The sequence below is a fragment of the Gadus chalcogrammus genome, chromosome 9 (assembly GCF_026213295.1).
Source record: "Gadus chalcogrammus isolate NIFS_2021 chromosome 9, NIFS_Gcha_1.0, whole genome shotgun sequence".
Taxonomy (NCBI): Eukaryota; Metazoa; Chordata; class Actinopteri; order Gadiformes; family Gadidae; genus Gadus; species Gadus chalcogrammus.
In genome coordinates, this window is record NC_079420.1 from 13651176 (window position 1) to 13668204 (window position 17029).

Genomic DNA, 17029 nt, shown 5'->3' on the forward strand with positions numbered 1-17029 from the left:
CAGAACAGTAATTACAATTAACATGGGGTCTAAATGATCTCTTCTTCTCATTATCCCTCTCTTTTCACTTCATTTTCATTCGCTGGCTCACTCCTTTCCATTCACCTGCTCCGTCTCTCCTTCTGTACTTGGCTGCGGGGAGATCATCTTCTTTAGCTCTGCTCACTCAGGCTAGTCAAGTCTGGCTGGCCTGGCACCGGTTTATAGGACGGTTAAATAATCCTTTCTGGACCCAGCAGTGTCACGACAACTAATTAACCCTCAAAGCTCAGGGCTATTTATACGCCATTGTTTCCGCCGGCGCCATATAATCTGTTGTTCGGTGTCGGTAGGCCCTTTCCTTAATGATGGAACACACACACACACACACACACGCATGCACAGACACACACACACATGCAGACACACACACACACACACACACACACACACACACACACACACACACACACACACACACACACACACACACACACACACACACACACACACACACACACACACACACACACACACACGCGCGCATGTGTCATGGTTTTACTTTAATTCTTACTTTAATAAAAATAAATTGCATCTTATTTGTCTTATTTAGTTGTTTCTCATACATCTTGTTTGATATATTTTTGTTAGGCACCCTGAACCATATTTTATACCTACAAACTGTCCAATACAGATAGAGACGTGTTCTCAGTAAGGTGTGACGCTGCTGACCTGTGAGGCTCAGAGGGGCGGGCGGGCTGTAAACAGGGAGCAGACGACCCTCACCTCTCTCATCTTGGCCGAGCTGAAGGAGGGCGTGAGCACGCTGCGGACCCTCTTCCACTGCTCGTCCCTCAGCATCAGCAGGCAGTCGCTCATGGGCTTGGGCGCAAAGTTGTTGTTCTGCCATAAAGAGAGCAAAGGAATCGGGTTTGGGGTCAAGGAGTCGCGTCGAGTTAACAGAGGTGGGGCTACGATGCTCCACAAATCCTGGTTCAAATATAAAATCACTTTTTTGCTAGAGTTTTATCGTTGCCTGTTGGACACCATCCTTATTAATGTAGGAAGTTAAGTAAAGAATGAACCGTTGGAACAGCGGGTTTAAAGGTAATGTTCAGTTTACCGAGTACCTAGGGCTGAAGAAAAGTGACTGTGACTGTCCTCTTTACAGATCGACCAAGGAGCATAGGTCAGTGTAATAGTGTGTGCGTGTATGTGTGTCAAAATCTATCTCACTCAGTCCCCCCCTGCCCACCCCCCCCCCACCCCAACCCTTCTATCAGCAAGCCCCCCATAAACCCATCACCCCCCCCCCCCCCCCCCCCCCAGCAACCTCTCCACTGCCAATTCCCTGGGTTATTCTTTAATTCCCCCCCCCCCCCCTCCCCATCACTGTGACAGGTCATCTCATGTTGGCAGTAGATAGCAGAGTGGAGTAGCAGCTAGCCAGGCCTGTTGTTTTGATGTGTGTCCAGACCAGAGTCTGGGAAAACCTTCAGGCCTTTCACAGCAGAACTGCAACGCGAGCAGCAGGGAATACAAAGCACCGCTCCTTCATCGTCCTGCAACCCAGCACTGCCCAGTTCGTAGGGTTGGCATTAAGCCAATGAATGTAAGCTATATCAATAGAGCTATAATCATAGTAATATCAAATATATAAATTCAACTATAACCATGTTAACACAAAAATGAGTCATGACTATAATCATCGTTTCATTTGACTGTTCCCTCTACATTTTGATCTATAACTATGGGATTTTGGTGAGATGATGCAGCTATGATTCTGCGCTATACTAAGAAGCTTCTAAGGCGCCCGCTACAACCAGATACTGTGTCTTTAGCATGACCAGGTTGTGTTACTGACGATAACGAATGAGAAAACTGCAAATCCCAGCACCACTTGATTTTGTTGAGCCATTAGAAATGTTGTTTCTATATTTATCATCAGAATATATGATATCAATACACAATGACCATTAATATCAAGGGGACAGTACAGAATACTAAAATCAGAAATGTAGGAACTTGAGCATTGTCTGGCGTTTGTTTGGGCTTGAATTTTGCATGTTTTTTTGGTTTTATTTGGTATGTGTGTATAAATGTGTTTTTGTATGTGCGCATGTACAAAATGCAAACAGCATTTCCAAAGACTATTGATCGCCGTTGACCAAGGCCTCAGAGCCCGGAGCTACGGAAATAGCCTGGTGATGAAAGTAGGGTCGCTCATGTGACCTCCGTTCCTCTGACCCCCAGTGTGATGCAGACGTGACCTCGTCACATCTGGACAGAGTGCATCCCTGACTGCTGTCGGCTTTGGCATCGTTCAAATAACATGTTACTCAGAGAGGGAGAGACCTCTCAATCTTTCAGAGCGCATGGACGAAAATTTAATCATGCTACATTTTCCTGTGTGTCTGTGTGTGTGTGTGTGGATGGTTGTGGGTGTGGTTGTGTGTCTGTGCCTGTGGCTTTGTGAATGTTTGTGATTGTGCGTTATTGTCAGTGTGTGTATGTGCATGCATGAGATTGTGCATGTGCTTGTGTGTTCTGGAGGGCCATAAGGGTCACAACTACACCTCATTGTAGATATGTATTGATCTAAATCCAGATTAAATTCAGTATCTCAAGCTTTCATAACACCATCATTTACTCTGTTGTATTTTATTATGCTCTGGAATGTGACATTTTAGTGGTTTATAAAGCTGTCTTATGTTCAGTCTTTCCTCAAGTCTAAAATGGCACAAACAAAAGGCATTTTAACATATTTTTAACACGCTATTTAACATGTTAATTACACCATTTAGATAATGGTCAAAACAGCCCCCCCCCCGATTTACAAAGCCATTAATTGTGGAAAATGTCCAACCAATCAACGATAAATCAGACCACACCAGTAAATTGCTGATCGTTCTATCGTTGCTGCTGTGCATTCACCTAATTACACTAAGTAGAGCTAAGCTGTATAGTGTGTTTAATCCATGTTCTTGGTTCATGGAAATGTGGGTCCATATTTCAGTCTTCTATGAGTGTGTTGAGTGAGCAAGAGAACCATTATATTGTTGCACCATTATACACGGTTACATACTGATCTCATTTGATTGTTTTTCAAGAGGATTTATTAACATTTGACACGCAAATTTGAGGCGCAACATTTGTGTGCGTCAAAGAGCTTTCAAAAATACATTCTGTTATTTAGTTTTAGACCTGATTAAAAACTGTGTAAAAGCCAATGTTTTAAACAACTAAAGTTGCGCATTTTACGGCGCAATAAAATACAATGGCATTAAATGCTGCGTTATGAAGGCAAAACTGAAATTATTTTGGGGCCCTAATTTTCAATACGTCTACAATGAGGCATAAGTTTGAACCTTTTTGCCTTCCATATGCATGTGTGTGTGCTCTCACCAATCTGTTGGGGAAGGTGCTGAACCCCTTCACAGTCACCTGTCTGATGATGTCTGGGTCAGCCAGCACAACAATCGGCCTTCTGCCGATATAATACCTGAGAGAATAGAAACACACATGATTAATACAAGGCCAAACACACACGCAAGGCACACACAGACACACGGACACACGGACACACACACACACACACACACACACACACACACACACACACACACACGAAAAAACTGCCAAATCCAAAAAGCAGCATTTAGGGTTTGACCCATGTCTGACTGATAACGTACATTAGTTTGCCTGTGACTGGTGGATGTGGGTGAAGGGGTTGTATGTGCCTTGCTTGCTATACGATCCTTCATCCTCACTTTGGGTTTTCCCATTAGCACTTTTGGCCATGCCGAGCCGTAGCGCACTGATTTGCGTTTGCGACCTAGTTCATAAGCACTGCGCTGTGCCTCTCTGTGACTGAGATTGTCCGTCTCGAGGTCGAGTCACAGTGAGCCAGACCCGCCATTCACCAAGAGCATGGCTAGAGTTAAACATTTTGATCCTTCATTCTTTGTTTGTTGAGTTAATTATAAGCCTAATTAAAAAGGCTAATGGAGTGCATCACAGTGATATTCTCATGCAAAACAAAATAGCAGTACAGATTTATTTCAGATTAGTCTAAAGACATTGGATATAATTTCACACTATTAGATCGCTGACATCGATATTCAACGTGGTTTTTCCTAATATGAGTAAAACATTGTCCAATGTGGAACAGTAATTTAAAATAAATCGACTCTCAATAAGTTATGAGCTCAGCAAAAAAGCGGGGACATTGAAAGTCAAATTAAATTCATCATGGCGGATAACATTGTGTGTGTTGCAGTCCGTCTGAAACAACCCAAATGTATAGAAAATGTCTCTGAATCGAATCTATCAGATTTTACGGCAGACCATAATATAAAAATTAATAGCCAATAAAAGTGTGTGTTGTTGCGTCATCGACTCAGGACAATCGCGTCATTAGTTGAATACAACCTTCAAGCGCGAAGCCCGCTTTGAATGGAATTGCTAATCTGAGCTGCGCTGGCCAGTGTCGAACCGTGCTGAGCCGGGCAATATAGTAGTTGAAAAACGCCATTCTGAATAAATGTGGCTTCCTGTGTCTCCTCACAAAGCACCCTGGGTGGGAAACGAAGGTCAAAAGGGACACATTCTCTTAAGGAACGGCAGCTGTGGTTGGTTTAGTGCCATTTTAATGGGAATCGATTTAACAGTGAGAATGGTGGGGAAAAAAAGAAAAGAGAATCCTGACGTGTGTGGGTATTTAAATCCTCTTTATTACAGACGCCATAATTGGAAAAGGAATCTTCAAGGAAAATAAGAGAACCAATTAAAGTAATCAAGGCAGACCGGTAAAGCATCTCTTTTCTGCCACAATTAAGATGGAGGGACCTCATCACCTCTGCCTAGAGATCCTTCTGGGGGTAACGCGGCCTGCCAGAAAGCTTTGACCAAACCAAAGTTGTTCCTTAAGCCCTGGGTGAGGGGCTTGTGTTCAATGTGAGGGGAAAGGTTCCACCCGTGATGCTGTCAGTACTGATCTAGAGAGCTGTGCTCATGCATGGACCCCTGCTGTCACTACTCTAACAAACCCCCCACCCCTTACCCTCCCCCCCCCCACACACACACACACACACACACACACACTGTACTACAGACATTCTGAAGTAAGATTCATTAGACTCATTAGTCTCTTGAGAGATTATTTAGCTATTTGCCCCCCACCCCTCGCCCCTAGCCCCGTCTCCAACCTACAGATCTGTGAATCATTGCAACATTAACATATACAATACATTAATGCGTCACCGTTCATTAGACGGGGCCATTCAGGGAACTGTGGAACATTGTGATGTGAACTTACAGTAAGTGTTGTACTGTGCCATAAGGAATTCATCTTTGAATGCAAATGATAAACTTTATTTATATCTGGAGTGCGGTTCACACATCTGGGTCACAATCCCGGCTCTGGGCTCTACGGTGAGGTTGGGTCCCTCTTTAGGGATGGCCTTCGTCGCACGGGAATATCACTCCTGTCATACTTGATGTTTTGTCGGAAAATCCAACAATACTTCTACGAATACTAAAGAGCAGATCTGTTCAAAAACGCCCGGTTGCTCGAGGCTTCAAGGTGAACGCATCTCCTCTTGGATGGATAGTCTCCTCTCCTGCTTTAGTAGTGGCTCCCGAATGGCTCAATGGGCAATCGATTTGCTTGTCAACGCATAGGGAATGTCGGCACACACACACACACACACACACACACACACACCTATAGGGATACATGATAGGATAAAATAACACCTCAGCATGTTTTTGAAAATCCTATCTCGTCCAACTACTCCTAGCGGCAGTTAATGCGTTCGTATTATACTCTGGCCTGATTCAGTTGGACTGATAACTGTGCTCCCAGGGATGACATATTTAATAAGTGTCCCACATTCTCTTGTTGTGGAGACAGGGCTGTGGCCAGTGTGGTACCTCAGTTTCATCTCCCAGCAGGAGGGTTCTGGGTTCGGTTCCCCAACATCTCCCTCCCTGCTCCTCAAGTTTAAACCTTTATCTGCATTCACTTTCAAAGGCTCTGGATCAAATGCATCCTAAAGATGATTAAATACTTAAATGATTATTCATACTATTTATATATATATAAAAAAAAATATATATATATATATATATATATATATATATATATATATATTAGTGCTGTCAGTTAAACGTGTTATTAACGGTGTTAACGCAAACCAATTTTAACGGCGTTAATTTTTTTATCGCACGATTAACACAATTCTTTTATGAAAAAAAAAAAAAACTGATGTTCAAGGCAGTATGTTTGTATGTTCATCGTTTAATTGCACTATAGGCTTTTTTTTTGTATCGTCCTGCTTTGATCAGTATATGCCAATGTTGTTATCAATAAAAAAACATTTGCACAAGGCAAGCCGATGCACTTCTCCATGTTGATAAGAGCATTAAAATGAGAACAATTAATGGGACAAAGAAATCAAGGGATATTTAGCATAGAAAAAAGATTTGTGATTAATCGCGAGTTAACTATGACATTAATGCGATTAATTGCGTTAATTAATTATTTTAATCGCTTGACAGCACTAATATATATATTTATATATATATATATATGAAGTATATATATAGTTATATATAACATATATTTAGTGTGTTGTAGCAAAAGGTAGGGGAAGTTAAAGCATGTAGTCCTTAATTTGTTGTGTCTTTTTGACACAGACTCTCAAGATAGACTGTGGTCGTGTAGCACTTCGTCCTTCAAGTCCAGCCTCATCTTTAAAGGAGGAGTCATTGACTCACCCGCACACCCGCCCATGTGTCCTGATGATCTGGTTTATCGGGTCGAGGAAACCCTAAGAGAAGACAAAAAAAAGAAAGAAAAGACAGCCGTATGAGTAAGAAACCGCAGAAGAAGAAAACACTTTTCAAATCGAAAACACGGCGGTCGGATCTGTCCCCCCCCTGATAAAGCCATCACCAGGCCTGAGCATCAGTCCATCAGCATAGAGGCCCTTGTCTTATTGTGAAATACAGTGCGGCTGACAGTTCGCGCACCCTTGAATGCTTAGCAAAAGATTTATCAGTTTCGAACGCGTTTACAAAAGCAGCTGGGCCCTGTGTGAACGCTGCCTCCATGATAGACGACTGACAGCTCAATAAAGCGGGCGGGCCTCCGAGCCCAGCTGTGTTTCCTGACCAGCACTGGACAACAGTCGAGTGTGCCTCTGTCCGTGTGTGTGTGTGTGTGTGTGTATGTGTGTGTGTGTGTGTGTGTGTGTGTGTGTGTCAGAAATATCCCACATACATAGAGACCTTTCTATTCTTCCCTCCGACTGTGAACCCTCTTGAGCCACAAAGAATAGCTGGAAACCGCAGAACTGAGCTGAATTAATCCATGTCCATACCCTGCAAACAGCTTTGTCTAATCGGGGTGTCGGCAAGCTCAACCACATAGTATCCAGGGCGTGGATGACCCCTGCTCCCTGGTGCGGTCGGGGGGGTCACACAGCTTTGACCTGATGCAGCCTGAAGCTGCATCCAGCCTCACCAAACATGTGGTCATTACATACTAATCCCTGTTTGGTTTTATGTGCAGTGATTAATGTCCCTGCATTGGGTATGCTCTTAAAAAACAAAGCTTTGCTTGAGACAGTATTTTCAAAGTGCTTTTCAGGACCACAGATCAAACAAAATAAGGGAATACAGCCGATACATATTAAAGAAAATAAAGAAAAAAGGTACACCTTAAAACAACACAGTAAAAGCGAGTAAAAACAGAGGGCACAAGCAATGAAAAGCCAGTCCGTGCACGCATGTGCATGGCAACATAGGAGCCTTTGTGTTACCAGGTGTCAGTGAAATGGGAGCGTGCGCGCATGTGTGTGTGTGTGTGTGTGTGTGTGTGTGTGTGTGTGTGTGTGTGTGTGTGTGTGTGTGTGTGTGTGTGTGTGTGTGTGTGTGTTGCTGCTTGTGTGTGAGATAGAGGGGGTTCTCAAAAGGGGTCCAGTAAAGTCATAATTAAAGGATCAGAAACACACAGACACTGGCACACAAGTCAGCCCACATCTGGACACACTGACATTTGGGGAAAAGTATTAAACAAGCAGGCCGGTGCTTTGCTTGTCATTTAGCCACATTTAATAATAAACACATCAATTCAAAGGCCAGAGGACACTTGGTCATTCAGAGAGAATGAAAGCAGAGCCGTGACAGGCAGAGATTTACCAGGCATCAACATTAAGACAATTGGTGGACGTGATTCTTACACAGTATCTTCCACATCTTGGGCAGTCGCAACAAAGGAAACAAAAGGTGAGGGGAGGGACCATGGAAGAGATTTGAGGATTGGCCATGGTTGAGGTCAGGTTAATTTGCAATACACATCGGGGGGCGGTTGACATGTCGCAGGGATGCAAGACAGATTAAGGAATTTACACAACAAAGAAGTCAGGAGTTTTGCATGGGCTCAGTATCAGACTTCATGGCTACAGTGGCAATGCAAACTAACTTTACCCCTTTCAGTTGGAGAGACGAAGGGAGCTATCTATAGGTGCAGGCAGAGTTTATACAAAGGCCTTTTCAATTGATGAATAACAATTTGAACAAGAATTACATCATTTGTATATCATTTTATATGGTCGTATGAGTACATTTTTCCACAACAACCACTCTAAAACACTAGTTTGTCGTTTAGAATTATGCAAGTGTTTGTGTGTGTGCCTACATGCATATGGAAGGCTAAAAAGGTCACCACTACGCCTCATTGTAGACATGTACTGTTTAATTTTTTTATGGCAATTTTAAAACACCATAAAATACTGTGTTTTTAGCCGCTATTTCACACTAAGTACGCCGTCTTCATAGTGATGTGATCGCGCAGCGGCAAACAACAGAAAGATCAGCCGTGGACTGTGTTGGTGCGGCTTTGTTGGGTGAAGAAGGTTCATAATTAAAATGAAAATCTAAGAGGAGCTCAGTTATCAAAACGCTCTTCATCAAATAGCGGTCGAACCCACCTCAGTCCTGTAAAAAGACAATGTTTCTAACTACCGAAACTGAGCTTTCTACTCCATAATAAAATATGACTGGCGTCTTTGAAGCTTGAACGCCACATTTAAAACAATACATGTCTGCGATACGCTGTGAACTATTTGGCCTTCCAGCCGTTCATGCATGGTTATCCTTGTATCTGCATCATGGCCTTTCATGTAGTACCTAGAAACAGTATAAACACACAATATAAACACACACACACACAGCTAGACACACATTAAATATGAAGTCGGCTAATTCAATTAATTCTGACAGTTAAGGGCTCATTTAGTCTTCATCAGTACTATCACTGAATGGCTCTTTAAACATGTACCATAATACTCCACTAGAGGTCAGTGGATAGCAGAGCCAGAGGCAGTGATAAGTCACTGGATCTTTACTATTTACAGTACACTATACTGATAGTCATGAAGGCGCTGCTCTGACCTCCATATGGACCTCCACACTGAAACATGGCAACATAGCATGTAGCCATTGTCCTCAAAGGCCATGAGTCATTTTTAAGGTAGGCCTCTGAATATTTCGACCAGAGAGTGAGAAGGACAAATCATAGCCAGTTTCAGATTTTCCACAAAACTTATTTTCTATTGTTTATTTTACTTGAGAGGTTTAATTTGGTCGCTGTTGAATTAATTGTGGGTTTCACACATAACAGCAAAAATAGTTCTCTTTGCCATTCCCGTGCCGTTTCTATGTGGATTACCATAGAAATGGTACGACCACATCCAAACTACAAACACCACGAGGAGTCCGTCTCACCAAAACAGAAGAGGGAGAGAAAGACAGGGACAGGGACAGGGACAGAGAGAGAGAGAGAGAGAGAGAGAGAGAGAGAGAGAGAGAGAGAGAGAGAGAGAGAGAAAGAGAAAGAGAAAGAGAAAGAGAAAGAGAGAGAAAGAGCTCACACCTCGAAAAATAAGCTGCTGAGAAGAGAGGAAGAACAAGATGGCCTGGAAGAGCCCCTCCACCTCCACAACGCCCAGCACAGGAGCCCACACCTCCCCACAGGCCCTCCCGGACCCCCCTATCCCGAGCCCACTCAACCCATACAACCCTTTCAGCCCCCTTAAACATGCCCTTCCACCTCCCCCCCTACACTCCTGCTTCTCAAGCCCACCCTAACTCTCCCCCTCTGACACCACTCATCTCTCCCCCCCTACCTCCCCCTAAACTCCCCCAGAGACGGCAGAGCCCCACACCCCACCAGACATGGAGGGGCCCCCCTGCCTCTCCTTGGCATCACCAGCTACGCCCACACCACCACCCGGAGAAGCACCGTTCAGCCCCAGACTTAAATGGGAACTTTGTGATATTTCAACCTGTGTCATTCTTCGAGATCGTCTGGGGTCTAAAGGACAATTGCGGACAACTATTTTTTGGAAATTGGTCCTGTGTTGAGCAAGAACGGGCTGTGATGTAATCAGTCAGGGAAATAGCGGCCAAAGTATGTCCTCACAAAGGGTTTTTGCCACTGACCGGAAAAGAGTATATTTTTATAACATGGAAAAGGACCCTACAGAGAAATTAAACTCTTAACCTTTCGCTTGATCCCATCTGTTTGTTATTGTGTCCATCCTAAGTCTCTCGCTCAAGGAGTATCGCTCCGAAATCGTGTTGTCGCAGAAATTGTCCCTATTGTCACTACATTCTCAAAACTCCTTGAGACAAAATCTTTTTCATAACACTAAGCCAAGCCATCTGTGGTCTCTGCTCTCTCCACCTCATGTCTTCACCATTCTCATTTCTGCAACAACCGAATTCTCATGATATTTCTGAGCGAGACATCTCCTTGAGCGAGCGTGGTGTGGGGTGATTCTACCACACACACATCGGGTCCAATCAACACAATTACAATTTGACCCTTGGAACAAGCAACAAATATTTATTACACCTTCAAAGGAAAGGCGTAATAAGGATCACCCTTACACCTTTAAAGATGAAAGAGCTATCAAATTCACCAACCACTTAAAATCAAGTGACCCCCAAACCCTTCAACACAAAGCTCTAAATGACCAAGAAGCTAACCAAGAACAAAGTCCCCCCCCCCCCCTCCCCACCAGCAAGTCCTGAGGCTCAGTTCACTTCCTGACCCTACAGAGCCCTAGGTTAGCACACACACAACCTGGCCCAACTTAATTATCACCGAGAAAAAAAAGAGAGATACATTACTCATCGGAATGACACCGCAAAAACAATAGGCAAAATGAGTTGTTGCTTGGCCCTAAAGCATAGAACCCGTGTACCAGGTCTGACTGGTCGCTGACAGACAGACCTGGCAACCCAGGGAGGCCAGGCGGCACACCGACTGTGCCAGTGGAAAACTGGAACGCACTTCCCGGCTGCACTGTACAAAGCACGGCGACATAAGGAAGGCTTTCCTGGGTAAATGTACCCAAAATTCGACGCACAATTAAATAGTGAACAAAATAAAAGATCTTCTCTGGAGAAAAAAGCAAAAGTGCAGCTTGTTTGGCAGTTAGAAATGTTCTCTTTTGTCATAACCTCAGGGACAGCCAGGGAAAGACCTTTGAATAACAAGAAAAATAACTTAATTTCATCAATTCATGTACTATTACTGTTTTCATAGTGTTTGTTGTTGCATAATGGTTTTAATATCACTGTATTATGGTACCATTATAACTGTTACTATTGATGGTTAGGGCCTTGTCTCTTGTAGCATTACTTGTATCGTTGTGTTATTTATGTCCTTGTTACTGTTTTGCTTTGGCATGCCAGAGGAATGCCTTTATGATGCCAATAAAGCCCTTAAATTGAAATAGAAAAGGAAGGGGGAATGAGAGGGGCAAGAGAGAGAAAGAGGGTCGAGAGGGAGAGAGAGGAGCGAGAGAGAGAGAGAGAGAGGAGCGAGAGAGAGGAGCGCGAGAGAAAGAGAGGAGCGAGAGAGAGGAGCGCGAGAGAGAGAGAGAGAGAGAGAGAGAGAGAGAGAGAGGAGCGAGAGAGAGAGAGAGAGGAGCGAGAGAGAGGAGCGCGAGAGAGAGAGAAAGAGAGGAGCGCGAGAGAGGAGCGCGAGAGAGAGAGAGAGAGAGAGAGAGAGAGAGAGAGAGAGAGAGAGAGAGAGAGAGAGAGCGAGAGAGAGCGCGAGAGAGAGAGAGAGCGCGAGAGAGAGAGAAAGGAGAGAGAGCCAGGATAGCAAGAGGGAAAGGAGGGCAAGTTAGGGTGGAGAGAGAGAGGAGAGGGGAGACGCTGGTGGCTCCCCCTCGGCTTTGAACAGAGCGGAGGGGCCCGGCCCACAAAGGAGGGCCTGTCTGCGGAGGTACTTAGAAAAAGCGTGCAGGTCGTTGATATGCAAGGCGACAGAGCAGCCTGCAGTTTTGCCCGCTTCAGACTTAATTAAGCTGCAGACACAGTTGGCAGGACAGCCCCCCTCACCCTCCCCTAGCCCCCCCCCCCCCCCCCCCCCCCCCATGCCCCGGCCGCCACCGCCGCCACCCCCCCACCCTCTCCTCTCCCCATCCGCAGCTCCGTTGTTCCACCAGCATTCCATCGCCCCCCTCCCCTTCTACCGCCACCACGACCAAACTCCACCGCCCTCATGCACAGAAACACCACCGCAACCTTGACGACAGCAGTGGAGTGTCGTCGATGGGTGCTCCTAAACAGCGGCCGGGAGCACGTGAAGAAAATACACAACACGACCTTTCTCCTTTTTGTCACACCTCCACTGCATGTACAGACCCGTCTTCTCACCGGGACTCTGGACAGTGTGTGTGTGTGTGTGTGTGTGTGTGTGTGTGTGTGTGTGTGTGTGTGTGTGTGTGTGTGTGTGTGTGTGTGTGTGTGTGTGTGTGTGTGTGTATGTGTGTATGTGTGTGTGTGTGTGTGTGTCTATGGACTGTGTGTGTGTGTGTCTATGGACTGTGTGTGTGTGTGTGTGTGTGTATAGACTGTGTGTGTGTGTGTGTGTCTATGGACTATGTGTGTGTGTGTCTATGGACTGTGTCTGTGTCTGTGTGTGTGCGTGTTTCTAATCCATATACACACACACACACACACACGTTTTGTCCACACATACGTGCGGGAGCCCGGGACAGGGGCAGCAGCAGCCATGGCCTGTCATGAATCTAATTGGGGATTCATCACAGTCAGACAGAACTAATCAATAGGGCACTCTCCAACCCCCTGGAACCTGCAACGCTCTCAAGTTTGTCCTCTTGGAATCTCCCTCACCGATGGGGGATTAGACATTTCCATTTTGTATATGGAGGGGGGGGGGGGGGGGGGGGGGAAGAGAGAGAGAGAGAGAGAGAGAGAGAGAGAGAGAGAGAGAGAGAGCGAGAGAGAGAGAGAGCGAGAGAGAGACTACAACATTTACAAAATATAATTTCACACACACACACACCGAGCCATGTCCTTAGCTTTAGTGATTAACCTTGGTGCTACTGATGTTTGTGTATGTGTTCGGGGTGGGGTTCCTGAATATAAACTGGTGAGTAGGACCCGTGCAGTAATCCTGTGTGGGCTAACTGTAGCTCTCTGAGTGCCCTGCTGGCTGAAGGGGGAATGGGGTTGCATTGGGTTGGATGTGGGGGTATTATGCCTAGAGCACCAAAAGAGCCATGGAATGTCTAAACAAGTCATTTAGCTAGCACTGAGTCAATACGTGAAATATAACTTGTGAGTGGCCAGCTGCTCATGTAAACTGATTCAACCTTTAAGAAAATATCATGTACCATATTTTAGTCTTGTGCTGTCTCTGTCTATGTATTTATCATGCTTGGTTCAGACGTAAGGCAGGAAATGGAAGAAAACAAATCTATACAAATTAAATGACGTGAAATGTGTTATATATGAATCAACATTTCTAAATCTCAAATTTTTTATAATCCTTCAAACTGCATTTCTTCTTCTGCATTTTACACATTGCATCTCCCATCCTAAACATATATACCGGCCATGTTATATTCACCCCGGTGAGTGAAAGACGTGGTAGACTCTGTACCAAATCAACAGCACTCCCTCAGCCTGCAGCTCTGGCCCATCTTTCACCCACACACACACACATGACGCAATGTATATTCATAAGGAAAATAGGATCAGGATCGGCAAGAAAAATAACTTTTTTGACAGCGAGTGTGTCTACTGTAGCGTGGCGCTCTAAACTGGGTCACAAAGATTCTGCGAGAGCATTGCAGCTTAAGTGACACACACACACACAGACAGACACACTGCCGACTCCAACCCCAACACATCATCATCATTAGATGCAACCAAATCCCAACATAAGCACATACACACACACACACACACACACACACACACACCTTTTGGCCTCACCTTTGTCACAACCAATCCCTAAAGAATCATGACGCAAGGCTAGACTGCATCCATATTTAAGCACTGCCGGGATCTTAAGCACCCCCCCCCCCCCCCTCCCCACACGCACACGCACACACACCCCTCTAAATGAATGAAACAACCACAGCCCAGCTAGATATCGCCAGGGAGATGGGGAAAATTAAGAAGAGGAAAGAGGGAAGGAAAAAAAGGAAACCAAATAGGGGAAACAGAGAGAGAAAGAAAGAGAGATGATAAATATAGAGCGACAAAGACTGAACGAGAGAAAGAGAGTATCTTGTTTTCGCTCTCACATGTCATTTGGGTGTGATTGTGAGGGAGACAAAACTATAATTTTTACAAATTTAACTAAATCTATTTTCAAATAAAAGGTGGGAACAAAGCAAAACAAAGAATGAGACACAATATTGAATGAAGAGAAGGAGGGAGAGGGGAAAACGAAAGGAGAAAGAGGAGACAGGGAGACACCGAGAGGAGAGAGAGGAGGAGGCGAACGATGGAGGAGAGAGGGGAAACGGAGCAGAGGAGATCGGACAACGAGAGAGGGGAAAAGTCAGTGCTGCTGTTGACACTGAGCTGGCTGATGTGTCTGCAGTGGACTCAGCAGGGGGTCCCCGCCCAGCTTGCCTGAGGCCACCAAGGGTATTGATGACGGGATGATGGTCTGGATGGGATCAGCTCAGCAGAGCCCCATCTGACTGCTTCATGAAAAGGCTATGTTGCCCGCTGTTCTAAATCTTAGGTTAATAATTGTATGGCAGCATCCTACTCAGGCAGTTCCCCCTGATATAGAGCCCTCGATGCTTGGCCCATTCCAATTTCCCATGTTGACGACAGCACCGGCCAATCAGAACGCCCTGGCAATACACGATCTTCTGCATTCCAGTGAGCCAAATTCCTCCAGTGAATCCAAACGCTCCCTGAAAAGGCCTCCCAGTCATTGTCACTAAGGTGGTGGTATAGATATGCCCAAAATGATACGGTATTAATTCTGGGATATTAAAAACACGCCCACTCACCTCCTCAGCTTTCTCCATATTCATCAGAAAACTGAAGGCAATTATCAATCTGGTTAATCTATTTGGTGGTGGGACGGCAGGAGCAAGTCATTACGTGTGAGCTGCCTTTAATGAACGGATTTAATGAAGTGCAGTAATATGTTAGAGGCACAAAATCTGAAGCCCATAGGGTGTGTGTGTGTGTGTCTGTGTCTGTGTGTGTGTGTGCGTGTGTGTGTGTATCTGATGCACTAGGCTAACTACTTCCAACGTGGGAGAAACTCATTCCAGAGTCAAAAACAAAAAGGCCAGAATTAATGGAAAATAACAATTTTTTAAGTGAAATCAATTCAACAACACAACAAGCCCGGATATAAATTAGTTGTAGGTAACTTATGTTAATAAGCAAACTGCAAAAAAGAGAAAATCTACAATGCTTCCCTCAAGGTTACTGCTTCAACTTTTATAAAAAGTACATCATCAAACAAAAATGTATTTACATATACCCAGCAAAAGAAACACAGTCCAAAATTCATGTTACAAGTCACCTACTCAACATCCCTTTCAACTGTGCTAATTACTAATGACTGATTAATTACAAATTATTATTATGTGTTCTTGTGATTTCAGTCAAATCAAGTCAAATTGATTATCCCGCAAGGGAAAATATGTTTGCAGCCAGATATTAAATACACATTCAATCCAACATGAATCCAACAGGAAAGACAACACACCAGACAGGACAAAGATACAACATGAAAAATACAGTACACTGACAAGCAAAGCACAGCAAGTGCAAGATCACTTCACGTGAAGACAAAAGACAAATTACTGAGTGCAGGAAGGGCTTAGTCTTAGTGCAATCACTTGTGCGAATTCATCCTTCTGATTGAAGTGCAAACAAAAGAGTCTTATAATTCATATGGACCTCTGAGTTTAAACTCTATATCTACTATAAGGTAGAAGCTTTAAGTCCCCCTGCCGGCGTTGGTCAGTGCAGACCAATATGTGCATGGGCCTTCTTTACGGGTCATAAAGGTAAGAGAGCTGTGGCTGGTTCACCCAAATAACTCAGACAAGCCGGCCACGCTTATATAATCTTATTGGCCAGACTCAGGCTCCAAAACCACGCCATGGTATGGTACATAAAGAAGGCACAGACTCGATACTAGTTAATTTTCCTCAAGAAGTCGACACGTTGATGTACCTTGTTAATAAGCGAGTTTGGGGATGGGTGCTGATTTCCTAACCTAAATAACTATGTCCTTGGTTTAAGACGCATTCAGTTCAAAGGAAAGAAGGAAAGATGACACAAATTTATTAAGGACCGATCCCTGATCAAGTTCCCCTCTCTTCAGCAGGCCAACTATGACTGCGTCATCTGAAGATTTTATGATGAGTCCATTCTTAAACTGGCTCTGTCTGCTTTTTGTGTGAAGGATGTAAAGAAGGGGAGAGAATACCCATCCTTGAGTGGTTGCGTGGCGCTTGTTTGAGAGGACACCATTAACTCTCACGCACTGTGATCTGCCTGCAACAAAAGTAAAACATCCATTCAATGGTATCAATATCGAGATTCAAATAGGAGAGTAGTTTCTCTACAAGCAAATGTGGCCGTTATGGATGGTGTTAAAAGCACAAGAGAAATCAATGAGCAGAAGTCTGGCATGAGTCAGGGGTGCCTAAGATGATGATACAGGCAG

General features: G+C 44.5%; 1 protein-coding gene across 1 annotated transcript in view; it reads right to left on the minus strand.

The window, feature by feature from the left end:
• The window catches only part of tbxas1 (thromboxane A synthase 1 (platelet)), a 57952-nt gene that overhangs the window by 23765 nt on the left and 17158 nt on the right, over positions 1-17029 (minus strand). The window contains exons 4-6 of the mRNA XM_056599391.1: positions 6760-6812; positions 3385-3481; positions 766-882 (exon numbers count right to left, since the gene is read on the minus strand). Of these exons, the coding sequence (XP_056455366.1) occupies positions 766-882; positions 3385-3481; positions 6760-6812 (267 nt within the window). The remainder of the gene's footprint in view (positions 1-765; positions 883-3384; positions 3482-6759; positions 6813-17029) is intronic.